Source organism: Oreochromis aureus, linkage group 9 (assembly GCF_013358895.1).
Source record: "Oreochromis aureus strain Israel breed Guangdong linkage group 9, ZZ_aureus, whole genome shotgun sequence".
In the NCBI taxonomy this organism is placed as follows: domain Eukaryota; kingdom Metazoa; phylum Chordata; class Actinopteri; order Cichliformes; family Cichlidae; genus Oreochromis; species Oreochromis aureus.
The window spans coordinates 17117573-17132500 of NC_052950.1; the positions used below are offsets into that span (position 1 = coordinate 17117573).

General features: G+C 44.5%; 1 protein-coding gene across 10 annotated transcripts in view; it reads left to right on the forward strand.

Annotated features, from left to right (window-relative positions):
* The window catches only part of ncoa2 (nuclear receptor coactivator 2), a 56945-nt gene that overhangs the window by 26879 nt on the left and 15138 nt on the right, over nt 1-14928 (forward strand). For all 10 annotated transcript variants that reach the window (XM_039617356.1, XM_031750064.2, XM_031750061.2 and 7 more), the window contains 8 exons: nt 221-393; nt 3551-3654; nt 6267-6444; nt 7827-8015; nt 10279-10380; nt 11592-11732; nt 11912-12059; nt 12659-14003. In XM_039617356.1, coding sequence (XP_039473290.1) covers nt 221-393; nt 3551-3654; nt 6267-6444; nt 7827-8015; nt 10279-10380; nt 11592-11732; nt 11912-12059; nt 12659-14003 — 2380 coding nt within the window. The remainder of the gene's footprint in view (nt 1-220; nt 394-3550; nt 3655-6266; nt 6445-7826; nt 8016-10278; nt 10381-11591; nt 11733-11911; nt 12060-12658; nt 14004-14928) is intronic.

Consider the following 14928-nt stretch of genomic DNA (forward strand, 5'->3'; position numbering starts at 1 on the left):
TGGCAGCTTTCAAAATGAGAGGCCTCTTCAGCCCTACTCAGGAAAAATGTGTGGACACTGGAACCCTGGTGTAGTTTTATAGATGGATGGACTTTGCTACCCTGGAGCTGTTTGATACACTTCCACTCTCTTGAACCTTTTGCCATCAGTCTGTATCGCCCGTGTTGTGTTACTGCTGTCCTCAGTGCAGTTTCTCACCCCTCTGTTTTTGTCTCTGCAGTCCCAAACGGAGCAACGAGAAGCGTAACCGCGAGCACGAGAACAAATACATTGAAGAGCTCGCCGAACTGATCTTCGCCAACTTCAACGACATCGACAACTTCAATGTCAAACCTGACAAATGTGCAATCCTGAAGGAAACTGTGAAACAAATCAGGCAAATAAAGGAGCAAGGTACAAATGGCAGCCTCTAATATTTTTGAAACTTGATACTTTGTTGCAGAAACTGTCAAGATCCTTACAGTGCAACAGTGAAAGGAATACTTAGTTATTTGAGCTGTTTATTTTATTTTTTTTATTTCTTTATTCCCATGAAGTTCTGTAATTTTCCCCTTTCAGCTTTTAATGTCATAAAGCCCAGTTTTATACCATGGCTAACCTTAGTGAAAACACGTCAGTGGCTTTGACACAGCTGCAAATCAAATTCGTTGCTGTGTTCTTAGTTGTGCTTTTAAAGTTCGACACAGCTTCCACGGGTGGCTTTATGTTGACAGAAACCTCAGATCTGATAGCATAAATATTATGATTTGGGATCTGTTCCATACACAGTAACTGGTGTTCTTATTAAAGAGCAGCACAATTGATTTAATGTTCCCTCCAACACTCCATCATATAATGTGGATGAGCCAGAGCAGTTTTTTTCTTTTTTTTGTTGGCTGCCAGCAGAGCCAGGAGCGCTCTGAGCCAGAACATCAGGCAAATCGATCAACATGTTTGGTTGTACTCGCCCCTGCCTCTTTTTGTGTGTGTGTGTGTGTGTGTGTGTGTGTGTGTGTGTGTGTGTGTGTGTGTGTGTGTGTGTGTGTGTGTGTGTGTGTGTGTGTGTGTGTGTTGTGTGTGTGTGTGTGTGTGTGTGTGTGTGTGTGTGTATGTGGTAGTAGGGGTCTTTAGTAAGTGGTAGGACACTTAAAGCTTTTAAAAAACAGGGCTTGTTCTTTTGCTTCAATTTGAAGGAACGTGCTGATCTTAATGTTTTACCATCGCACAGCCAAAAAAACAGCCGAGTGGCTGGTAGACAAAGAGTGGCCCACTCGAGGTGTGTATGAATCAGACCAGCTGATGATGTCATCATGTTTTGTGACTCACAGAGCCAACTGTTATGTAATGGTGATGCAAAAATCACACTCAAATTCTTGCTAGTGTCTGTTGCTCCCACCCCCTTTTGTGATGTCTTATTCTGTGCTGCCTTCCTTTCTACCTCCAACACTTCCTCTCTGCATTGTCATCTTTTTTCTCTTCTCTTTTTTAAACCCTTGGCTATAGTGACATCCTCTCCCTGGCTGTGAAGGCAAAACATTTTAGTACAGAAGGAACCCCTGAGGGAAGGGCTAAATATTCCTATTCTGCTTTGTCCTCCATACGTCAGCGGTCACGTAGATGAACCTTTTTTTGTGTGTGTGTGTGTAGTTAAAGCAGGGAGCTACTGCACATCCTGCACAAGTGAAACAGGGATGCTGTGAGCTTATGTTATGTCCTACTGTTAGTTGCTTTTCATTGCACCTCATGTGTTTATTGTGATCTGAAACAGAGGTGTAGTTATTTTATCTATTTATTTTCTGTTGTCCACATTTAGTTTACTTTCTGTTTATAGCGACAATATTACATGTATTCAATTACACTTATGTGACTTAATGGCTCTCTCCAATCGGTGACTTCCTGTAGAGATGTGCCATGTGGTGAAGATGGCCTTTGGAGGAAAAAAAAAAAAAAAAAAAAAAAAAAAAAAAGCAGTGAATTCATCCCTGTTTGTTCCTCTCACACTGTCTGCGTACACTTTCCACCCTGATTTGGAAACTGGTTGCAATTTTCTGCGTGTCTTTTCTCTTTCCAGCTTGTTGCACCTTCACAGACAATATGTGGAGAAATATGCTTATAGAGCCTTTAGAATAATGGCATAGCCAAGAGTTTTACAGCTTTTTTTTTTTTTGTTGTTTTTTTTTTTCTTTAACACTCCATGTTGGCAAGAGCACCCAGTTAAGACTCATAAAAACTGTGGACTGGGGTCTGTGTAGCTGCTAAGCTGAGCCTAGTACATTGTTTAGTCCAATATTCAAAATATAAAAATAAACTGTGAGCAAATTGTTAAATATGTGAAGGAAGGAAAGTATACAGCAAATGTCTTGTTAGTTGTGTGTTAAGTAGCAGTTATTACCCAACTGGTCAGTCCCTCTCTGTGTCTGGCACAGTTCCACAGTTCTCCAGACAGACAGAAAGGCAGGGAGGGCCGCACTGACACTGAGTGATGGGTCTGCACCCAGGGCAGCTGTGCTGGTCTACAGGGCCCCGCTGGGCCCGGAGAGGCCCTGCTGATGCACACATCATTAATGCTGAAAGAGATGAATTTGTGTCTGTGCGATGGTGCACAAACCCACAAAGCGCAGGGAACCCTGCATTTGCTTTCACCCTTCCAAAAAGAAAATACAAGGGACGGGATAATTTTGTTTGATTCTCACCACAATATTTATTCACCATATGGTCAGCCTGCTTCTTGGCATCGTGCAACAGCAAAATGCCCCCCCCCCCAAAAAGCCAAAAACGACAACAACAAAAAAACCCAATGATATTCCGCCTCACATCGTCATCTCTAAAAGTAGGGCAGCCTACGCTTTGAACATAAGGCTTCTCTGCATGGTTATTAACCCACTCAAACGGACACATGCATCGCACTATAGCACAGGTTCAGGAGCTTACAGGATATTTATATATTTTTAAAAAAAAAAAAATTTTAAAAAGTGGATTTTGATTGGACACGAGATGAAAACACAGTAGTAAATTATAAGCCATACACATCTTTGTGCTCAGTAATTCATACTCTCCATATCCATTAACAGAAAATCAACAGGAGTATTGACTGTTACAACTTGTTTTCCAATTTGGAACAACATTGCTTGGACACCATCAGTGCTTAATTGTTTCCATATTGGCCTTTTTTGTTTGTTTGTTTGTTTGTCAGGGCTTTGGCATAACAGAGTAATCTAAACAGTGACTGCCCCCCACAAGGCAGCTGTGTGCTCTAACACACCTTTCGCACTGTGCTGCTGCTCTGTGCTTCGGTGTCAGCCATGGCCACATGGTTTCACAAAGGGGACCGATGTGTTTGCTTTGCAGCAGCATGGATACCTGTTAAAAGACTCGTCAGTGGCTGACCTCTTTTATACTATGTGGGTTAGTTTCAGAGGAAAAGTAAAATTGTTTGTTTCAGCCTTTTCTTTTTCCATGTTTGACAGTACAGTACGTTACAGTTTTCTTTTTTTTAGTAACTTCCTCATTGTGAAACAGTAAGGAGCCCTGACACCGTCTCTTAAATTTTTACTAACTTTGCTTTTAACAGAAAAAGCTGCAGCAGCAAACGAGGAGGAGGTGCAGAAGGCTGACGTCTCATCAACAGGCCAAAGTGTGATCGACAAAGACGCCTTGGGACCAATGATGCTGGAGGTGGGTGCACAGCCTTTTCTTCCTTACTCATAGCGCCGTATGTGAAGAAAATATTATGAAATGCCAGACTCGAGCTGAAGTACCCCACACTCCACTCATGTGCTACCACTCACGCAGGAGATGCTCTCCTCTTTAAATCATGATTGCTATATAAAGTGTCCCATCTACAGAGAACAATTAGAAATGAGCCAGCCGTGGTTGTGTGTGAGCGTTGCGGAGTTAAAGCTGCCAGCATCTTGTATCTGCCCCTGATTGGCTATAAATCAGCGAGCGGGCCAATGGGCCCCGTTGTACCACGAAGGACCACTGGAGTGCTTACATATAATAGGAAAGAAAGCAACAGCCTGGCGAATGAATCAGTCCATTGAGCCTGTCCTCTCACTCACTTCCTCCCTCCCTTTCTCTCTCTTTCTCTCTCCTGCTTGTTCAGTTCTCTTTCCTCTCTGTCTCTCCCTCCCCATCTTCTCTTCCTTCGCCTCTAGATCTGTCCTGTCATGGAATATTTATAGCTCTCCTGGTCCAGCGTCACTGAATCGACATACTAACTCGCAGCTAAATATAGACCAGTGCAGCCTGCAAGCTTTCCCATCTGTCAGCAGCCCCAAAACACAGCGATCGGCCATTCACACCCGCGCCGCTCTAGCCATGTCCCCGTCCGCCAGCCCAGGCTAATTACAGTGTGCTCTGCGGAGTATGGCTGTCGGCAGGAAATGCACCCACGCGCCCCATGACCCTCCTTCAAGGCCTTCTGCTGCCCACTCTCATGCCAACTCAGAGACGGACAAGGCTGTGAAGAAACATTCGTGTGCTGTTGTTTTAACCTTCTGGGAGCAGTCTTCTTCTGTCACATGATTTATTGTGGCATGTAGTTTGCATCCTTGGTAGCCCACTCGGTACAGATGCTGTTGTGTGTTTCATGCATATTTTTGCCTCTACCAACAAAGTATTAAGCATCACTGTCATACAGTACTAGAGGCGTGTTTGAATTGCTTTAAGACAGAAATGTAGAAAATGGCTAATATTAAGCAAGGAATTTATGAGAAGAGTGAACTCTGGTTGCAAAGCACTGCTCAGATTTAAATAATCCAGAGAAATTCCCAGGTTCCTGCTGCAATTCATTACCTGCTGTGTAGCAATATTTAATCATATATGAGAACAATAGGTTCTATGATATCACTCACAATGTATTTATTCAGGCTTTATTAATTTGTAGTTGCTGTAGAAATGTCTCTAGTGTGTATATTTAGTATTTAGGGAGGGTGTTGCAAATTAAGGTATTGGCTAAGAACATTATGCAAGAGTGTCTGGAGGAAGGCAGGCGTTGGCACTAGAGTGTGTTTGCTCTGTTTTTGTTTGCCCTACTTGTGCAGTTCATGGCCTTTCTTCATGCAGACTGGACTTACACAACCGTGTTGCATTTTGGAACAGCTCTGCTTCATGCGGTGATAGATGAGATCTCCTTAATCTATTTTCAGATCGTGCTGTGTTAAGGCGCGCAAAGGAAAACTTTCTTCTCAACATGATCATGTGTTCCCAGGATATGAGTCTGCTACATCCTGACTTTTAGTCTCATCTGTTCACTGTAGATTTGTTAGGAAGTGTAGTTTGAGACATATACACTATAGTTATAGATGAGCAAGGATGCAAAAAACCCAACACGATACAAAATAAACATTTACGTTATGGATCCTGTTGCTACCCATTGAACAATTCATGTGCCGTGTGTGACCCTACACGCTGACAAGTGTGTGTGTGTAGTGTAGATAATGTTTATTTAAGCTGAGGTGAGACACCTTGAGAAGAGTCTCTTGCGTCTTATCTTGACATCAGCTTTACAGGCAGCAGAATTCCCTTTTTAAGAGCTCCCGGTGATTTGATGGCCTAATTGACACCACCTTGTGTGTAATGGCTGACCTGGGGCTGTATTCTTTCAATTAAGTACTGCTCCTCCTTCACATCCGCCCGTCTCTGCAGGCACATGCTTTTATCCTGCTTTTTATCAGCCACAGCGATGGTGAGCGTCTGTGGGAGTGATCCATGTACCCGGCACATGGCGTACTAATCGTTCCTCTTCAGACACAACTAGTACGTGTGTCGGCTGTCATGGGAATGTTAGCATCAGCAAAGCTGGATGTTGCGGTCGTTGGAGTTTTTAAATAAACTGCGCCTTCACTGAGTCGCCTGGTTTTATCTGTGAGATCATAGAGGTAACAGTGCATTAGATGATGTTGCGGAGAATAACCAGACATGGCGAGATTTCCTTTTTTGTCAGGGAGATGTGGAAGTACTGCGTATTATAGAATTTGCCATGATTTGTGCCAACATTTTTGTGCTGTATAAGCATTCTTGCCGGAGCACACTAATCACATCTCAGGCACAGTAGGCGCAAATAGAACATCCCTAATGATAATGAGCTAACTAGCAAATTAGTAATTAAGTTACAATCAGACAAACAAACAATAGAATTAATCAGAATATACATCTTTGTCTGCATCTGTTTGTGGAGTTTATATGCTTAAAACTGGATATCCTGATCATGAAGTAGTGAAAGAAAAACGACCCAGTCCATAGTGAACAAACTTCTGAACTGTCTTTGTTTTTTAATCCTCCAGGCTCTGGATGGCTTCTTCTTTGTGGTGAACATGGAGGGTAACATTGTGTTCGTGTCAGAGAACGTGACCCAGTACCTGCGCTACAACCAGGAGGAGCTGATGAACACCAGTGTGTACAGCGTGCTGCATGTCGGGGATCATGCTGAGTTCATCAAGAACCTGCTGCCTAAATCCCTCGGTTGGTTCAGAGATTGTTTTGTTTGTTTTTTTTTCCTTTTTTTTCTTGCTGTCAGTTTCTGTCTCACTGCGTCTCTTTTATTCCATGTCCCTCGCTTTTCCTGACTCTGCATGTATGTCCTTTGTGCTGTGCTTCCACTGCCTCTTAACACCCTCGCCTCTCTCGTTTTCCCTATTCAAACAGGTATGTTGTAGGTGGCTGTTGTTATAGTGATGTCAGATTAATTAAAACATTTAAACGGTCACGGCCAGAAAGCATTTGATTCAGCTGTTTAACAGAGACTTTTAGGATGCTGCAAAAATCTATAGGTTCTTCATTTTTCCCTTTTGCTGACGCTCAGCCCAAACATTTGCTCGCACTCTTCCTCCCTCCCTTTTCAGCTAATTAACTTCCTTTTTTTGGCTTCTCTCCCCTGTCAGCAGCATCGTGCGCCTCCTATATTTCCATTTCATGTCCTTCCTTCTCCTTCTCTTCACTTATTTGTGTCATTCTCTCTTTCTCTGCCACAAACGCTCACCAAGTTCCTATTTTCATGTTCTCACTTTCCCATTTCTTAGCCCACACACGGAAATCATTGCGTTTATCCTCACCTTACTCCATTTATTCTGTCACGTAAGATAGAATTTACTTTCATAGCCGCGGCCATTTAACATCCTACCTCTGCATGTCTTCCGCACGAGAGGTGATTTTTGATCTGTGTCGTTGGAGCTCATCAGGAGCTCGAAGTTCTCCTCTCCTTCTCTCGTGGCGCTTCGGATTGAGGTCTGAGTACCCAGCCATCTGGGTGGGAGAGCAGCGCAGAGCGAAGCACCCTGGATACGATCAGTGGGCTGTGTCCCAGATACTGGGAGATTATCAATGCACTGAATGAGATCACAAACCAGATGGAGTGTGATGGGAGTTTGTTAGAGTGAACAGAGTGGCGTGTGTGACTATACGTTTCTTTCTTTGTGCGCACGTACACGCACGGCCGCTTACACATGTGTGTGCCCTTTCTTGTGTGTTTGCTCGCGCCTGTGTAAGTGTTGGAGAGAAGAAGAAAGACTGGCAATGATGTTTTACAGGACATGCATATGGAGGCCTGGCTGTGATGCATAGCTGTGGATAGATGGCGCAGGGCTCAGGGTTCCAACTGCTCATTATGACTGATCTCTACCCAGCAACAACCCTCTCTTTTTTACACTTTTTCTGCCTTCATTCTCTGTCTTGCTCTCATTATGTCTTTCACTTGCAGTGTGTGGTAGCCTCTCTTGGCTCGCTCGTTGCAGCTCCCATTCTCCACGTTCTGTTGTTCAGTTTTTGCTGCAGTACAATTTGCTTTAAAAAAAAAAAAAAAACATCTCCTGTTCCCTTTCCTCCCCCTCTCCGATTCCCCGATTTAGTAAATGGTGTCCCGTGGTCCAGCGAGGGTCCAAGAAGGAACAGTCACACATTCAACTGCCGAATGCTGGTCAATCCACACAGCGAGAGCCAGGAAGAGCCGCACGAGCACGAGCCGCAGCAGCAGAAATATGAGACCATGCAGTGTTTTGCCGTTTCGGAGCCCAAGTCCATCAAGGAGGAAGGAGACGGTATGCAAGGAGGGAAAAAGGGAGACTAAAGTGGCACCCTATGAAACACACTTAAGCATTTCCTACTAGGCACAATTGCGTTGAATGTTATAGTTTGCTTTGATTAAGTGTAAACCAATTGCAGTAACCTTTGTGATTTCGTATAATAGTTTTATAGTATGATTAGGTTCCAAGAGCAAGCAAAATAATATAGCCGGAAGTACAAAGGTGTTTGAATCATCTGTGGAAGCATTTTAAAGCATTCAGCAACCCGACCCTTTTAGAAATTGCACGCACTTATGACAGCACGTTAAAACACTTGACAGAGGACTGAAAGACCGCTTCAGAAAGTAATTCAATTAAAACTGACATTTTGCTTTGGAGCGTTCAATTAAAAAGCAAACAAAAGCAAGAATTTCTCTACTCGTGTAACATTAGACTGAATTCTGCCCTCTTCAGTGGAGAGCTGAGTCGAGGTGAGCGGGATTAGACTTTATTTTATTTTATTTTTTTAAAGTAGTGTAGAGATATACACACATCATCAACTAAACCTGGAGAAATAAAATCAAAAGGCGTGCTTGGCTTTAAGAAACACTGGTTGCCACCGAATGTAAAATCATTTAAAGTAATAATCAGCTGCTAGTCATTCATAGGGCGTTGATTGTTGACCATTATCTGTCTTATAACTGGATTTGTATAGCCAAATGATGAAGAGCAGTGCTGCTGCCACTCAACTTACACCCATGAAAAGTTAAGTGACACAAGGGAGACGGGAGGTTGGGCAGCTGTCATTAAAGCTCATCTATAATTCATGTACATCCCTTCCAAACCTGGGCTTATGACTCCAAGGGAACCATGTGCTTTAACCATGTAATGCAACAGCAAAAGCAGTCATTCAGTACCTTCCACGACAGCTTGAACGCAACAACAGAATAAAAACAAACTCGACACATTTGGGAGCATTTGTGTGTAAAGAAAGAAAGAAGAGGAATTTGTGTTAGCCGCTGGTATACACATCTGCTCGCCTTTCCAGGGAAGCGATTTTAAATTGTATGTTGTTTCTGCTCTGCTTTCGGAGTTCAGTCACTGAGAGGTCACAGGGCTATTCCAGTGGTATTCAAGGCTTTAGATGGGAGCATGAGATGCTGAAGAGTGTAAAATTCCATTACAAACGACCTTTAGCCAGAATTTTTCAGGACTTATGTTTGTACAGCGGCCTAAATCCCTTTTGTTCAGAGGCTATATTGCCAATCTTTAACTCAGCGGCAAATTAAAACAATAAGCAAATGTTTCACTCCAAATCTAGTTAGAGCCCTTTTTTTCCCCTACTCTCTGGCTTGCTTTTTGTGCACCAGCTGTTTGCCAGCCATACTTTGGCAAGTAGGCCAAGTAGGACTCGGGCCAGAGGTGTGCCAGTGTTTGTGTGTACTGAAGTGGCAAGGCAAGATGAGTGGTTACCAGTGCAGGAATCTGTCCAGCTATAGACAGAAACAGGGGGGAAGGGAGGCGATGGAAAGCAAGAAATTAATGTAGATTCACAGATTTAAGGGTCGGACCACCCAAGAGGCTGTTTAATAGGACTGTGTGTGAGTGTGCGGGTGTGTGTGTGTGTGTGTGTGTGTGTGTGTGTGTGTGTGTGTGTGTGTGTGTGTGTGTGAGTGTGCGGGTGTGTGTGTGTGTGTGTTAGCTCTGGCATGCATTTATTTACAAGAAACGTGTATGGGAGTGTGGGTATTACTGGCACCGAAAAGTTAGATGGCAGACTTTTTGGGGTCACCCCAGTCCTGGACTTGGCAGTGTCATATTTGCCATCAGTCAGTCAGCTCTTCACACACACACAGACTTTAATGTTGAGCCAGGGGAGGTGTCATCAGTGTTAGATGTTCCTGCAGGTGAGAGTAGCCAGAGACGGGCATTCAAGTTCGCTTACACACGTGCACACGCATACACAGACACACACGCCTTCAAAGGTCACACTTCATCATTTCCCTTGCCAGCGATAGCTGCTCCTCCTCATGAAAGGAGCGGAGCCCTGATCCCCATGCTCATTAATAACTGTATTAATTATGCTGCCTGGGAATAACATGCATTTCATTTTCTTTCCCTCCCTCTGTCTCTATCATTTACACCCCATCCCTCCCCTCTCTCCCATCCCTTCCCCCCCTTTCACCTCTTCTGTTTTTCTCCCTGCCTTTTTTGTTATATCCTCCATCTCCTATTTTCCTGTGCTAATCTGTTTTCTTTTTTAAATTATTATTATTTATTTTATTTTTTTTTTTTTTAGACTTTCAGTCGTGCCTGATTTGTGTAGCTCGCAGGGTGCCGACGAAGGAAAGACCCATGCTTCCCACACACGAGAGCTTCACTACACGTCAGGACCTACAAGGTACACGAACAAGTCAGCCGGCAGTGAACTACAAACCACTGTTCACACAAAACTTTGCTCTTGATTTTTTATTGCATCTTTGTTTTTGCATAGCATCTTTCCATATGTGGCTTTTTTAATAAAACTTGGCCCTGCATCAAAAGAATGGTGTAATGATTCTAGTAAGGCAAAGTTCCAGCAGTACCTTATTTGATGTCAACAGCTTGTAAATCACTTTGCACTACAGTTAGGGATTCAAAGAATATTATATCCTTGGTAAAGATCCTTAGGATTGAACAACTTAGTAGACCCAGCTTCCTACCACAGGCTGCTCTCTGGGAGGTAAAGTACCTGCCTGAACGCTGGCACAGAGACACAGACAGCTGTCTGTGTCTCACCTGGTCTTTGATGTACCCGTACCACTTGTGTGGCACAGACACACACACACACTTAGTCACTCATGTATAGTAATTTACTGTGGTTTCCCACACAGACCTCAGTAGCCGTGCATCTAGGCAGGGCTATTATTTATTTGCCTCTTTATTCGGACTGCACAATTTGTTTTATTCTAGATTGACAGCATTATTTTTCTCTCATATTTTGCTGAAAGTACTGCCTCTACATTCTTGTTATGCCTACAAGAGCTTCTTGGACATGGTGCAGAGCTGTGAATAGTTCTATTATGGATGTTAGTTTGACAAGTCTTTAGTCAGTCCCTATGGCTGTCATTCAAGCAGCAGTGTGCTTGTCACCCTTTCAAATGCATCATGCTTTCATTTAAATTGCATTCCAGTGAGGGACAACTGTTACACTGCTGTGACTGTGTGTTTACATACGCAGCATGAGAGTACTTGTTGGGCTCTAAAGATAGTTGAGGCTGAGCTGCCCTGAACTCATTACCTGCTGTAATGAGTGTCTAAATGGTGGTCTTTTTAAATTTATACTGACAGCACTTGTAATTGTATTTCCATGTCTAATCCTATATAGTCAGGACCTTCTATTCGGTTTACTAGCACAGAAGCTATTTCTAGCGTTGGGTAAGCTGTAATTAGAATGTAAACAGAGATTTATTACGTATTCTTTAAGTAATATTAAACCACTGAGATGCTGGCCGAGTCAACAGAAGAGACATTTATTTTTAATGTCGACATTAAATCTTTACATTTGTGTATGTCAACCGAAATGCTTTCCTGTATGACTAAGATCTCTCTAATCCGGTACTGTGTGCTTAGGTAAGATAACATCCCTAGATACCAGTCTGCTACGAGCATCCATGAAGCCGGGCTGGGAAGATCTGGTGAGGCGCTGCATCCAAAGGTTCCACCTACAGAATGACGGAGAGATGTCTTTTGCAAAGAGACACCAGCAGGAAGGTAATTCCATTAACTACGAGGACAATCGTGTTTAATTTTTGGCTCTGGATATTAGAGTCATTGTGCATGGCTGCATTAGCATGAAACGGTTGTTTAAAGAGGGGCTGCAGCCACATTAAGGAAATGGTCAAATGAGAAGTGTTATTTTGCCATCAATAAAATTGTACATGTGTGCCTAGTGCTCCGACACGGCCAGGCGTTCAGCCCCATCTATCGGTTCTCCCTCTCTGACGGAACCATCGTCTCAGCCCACACCAAGAGCAAACTGGTACGCTCGCCTGCCACCAACGAACCTCAGCTCTACATGTCCCTGCACATCCTACAGAGGTATGTCCTACCTGCTCCATGTGAGTCAAAAAGAGAGACATAAACCCGAGGCACGAACTTGCTAGCATGTTTTGTCCTGTGAGTTCTCTGCAGCACAGCCTGTTGGCTTCATGGAAATTGTGAGGATGGCACGGTTTTCAAAATATGTGCTTCCAAGTGTTCTTGGTCAAAATCAGACAGCGATATGTTACACCCCCCAAAGAGAAACAAAACCAAAAAAACCCAAAAACAAACAAACATATTTTCTAACTTCCTCCTCATGGTAAATTCATGTAGTTGCATTCATACTTTGTCTCATTGTTGGCAAACAGGAGAGTTTTATTACATGTCATATCCCATCCTTGGCATGCACATTGACATTTTTCTTGCAGTATAGTTTATACTGTATAGATTATTTACCCTTTACACTACTGATCTTCTGTGCATCTCATTGTGCGTGCATGCATATGATAGTAAAAAGCGTATTTGAAGAAATGCAGAAATGTTCCTTTCTTTTTCAGTTTAAAGCAGCCAGTTTTCTAAGATTTCTAACTCCCATGCAAAACTTTTTTTTACATAGTTTTTTTTCCTAATGTGTGCGTTTGTGTTTTAACCTCCAGGGAGCAGACAGTATGTGGAATGGGTCAGGACATGGGCCCTGGCAATCAGGCCACAGGGATGGCTCCCAAACCAATGAACTCCTCCACTCCCTCCATGACTCCTCCAACCCCAGGCAGCTTGCCAGGTTCAGGGCTTCAGGGCCAGGACACTACCATCAGCAGCAACAGCACGCCTTTCTCCCCCCCAGGTTCTGCTGGTCCCAGAGAACCAGCGGCTATGGGGGGGCATATGCAGGGCTACCGCTTTGGCTGTCCTCAGCCACACAGCCACAATGGGAGCATGCAACCACCACAGCAGGGCCCCAACTGGAGGATGAATAGCCCCTCTCGTGCCAGCCCAAGCCCAGCCGGAGGACCCCATCCACCTCAGCAGAACTCTATGCTATCACCCAGGCACCGAGGGAGTCCTGGGGGTGCAAGCAGCCCTCGTGTAGCAGGGGGTCTGCATTCACCCTCGCCAGTGGGGATGTGCAGTGGAGGGCCTGGAGGTGCAGGAAGTAGTGCGACTAGCACCCATGCTAATAGCTACACTAGCAGCTCTCTGTCAGCTCTGCAGGCCCTTAGTGAGTGCCATGGTGTAGGACACGGGCATGGACCCCCTCATGCACATACACTAGGGTCTCCAGACCGGAAAATGGGCTCCCCAGCTGGGGTCACACCAGGGTCAGGGGTGAACACTCATCTGATGTCAAAACTTGGAGGATCCACCAGTGCTACTGGTGGTTCAGGAGACTCATTTGGACCTCATTCAGAGATGAGTCAGGGACACACCCAGGCCCAAACAGAGAGCAACTTAGTGGAGCCCAAGGAGGAGAGGGATGGACCCCTCGAGGGCCATGATGCTCACAGCCGTGCACATGACAACAAGGGCCACACCAAGTTACTGCAACTGCTCACCACCAAGCCAGAACCCCTGGAGACGCCTCTTTCCCCTGGTGCAGGAGTTGAGGGCAAGGACCAGGCTGGGACAGGGGTCCGGGGTGGCAACACTCATGCCACGTCCCTTAAAGAAAAACATAAAATCCTCCACCAACTGCTTCAGAACAGTACATCCCCCGTGGATCTTGCTAAGCTCACCGCAGAGGCTACAGGCAAAGAGATGGGCCAAGACCAACCCCAGGGTTCCGGTAGTGCTGCTTCTGGGGCAGACATTACTCCTAAGCAGGAGCCATTGAGCCCCAAGAAGAAGGACAATGCCCTGCTACGCTACTTACTGGATAAGGATGACACTGTAATGAAGGACAAGGTCCCTAAGCTAGAGCCTGGGGAAGTGAAAGTCGAAGGGGGCAAACACCCGCAGGTCAAGGCAGAGAAACAAGATGCAGGATACGACCGCGCTGAACAGGTAGGTTTAACAGAGTTGGCTCAATATTGTTTCCTGTCTTTTCCTTCTTTGAAATGAGTAAAGGACTAGAGTTACCACAAAACTAACTGTAACCTCTTTAGCCTGTTGCAAAAAGGAAAAGTTTTCTGCCCTCTATTGCTCCACTTGCCTCTTCTCTCTGTTTTGCATGAATCTGGGTTAGGTAGCAGATGCCACATCCATGCAGGATGCTACAGCTAAATGTACAAACAGTCAGGGAATGCAGAAGGCAAACAATATTTGTTGCATATACACACACACACACACACACACACACACACACACACACACACACACACACACACATTGAGAATTACCGTCATATACACTGAACTCATTGTGCATGCTCTTTATTAATGTATATAAACACATCAGGTCCTTTCACTGCCTGTGTGTTGGCAGCTGAGGGAATCTATCCGCCAGCTTCAAACAACTGTGACATTTGGAAGGAGCCCCTGTGGTTCTTCAGCCATTTGATCCTGGTTGCTTTTGGCCAGAATCCTCAGGTTTGGCACCGTGCTCAGGTCAGGCCTGGCGCTGAAAGAGAGAAAGGAGTCAAAGGGAGTGAGCGGGCAGAGTGTTGCTGGTGAAACTCAAAATTTCTTTGTAGCTGATGTTCTAGTAAGGCAGAGTCTTTAGAACAACCTGCTGATCCCCTAACGCAGGAAAGAAACCCGGCGTCACCGACACTCACAAGCTTTCATACAGGAAACCTGCGCATGACACGCTCTACTAAACACCTATGCAAGTCTGCAAGTGTCATTCTATCACATACTCTTCACTGCTAAACCGCAGAATTACATATAATTACATAAATGCCCTTCCTTTTCTGTCTCTGTATCATTAGCTTCCTCTTCTTCGACCAGTCATGTAGTCTGGGTTGCATGCATGCCATTTAAATGTCAGT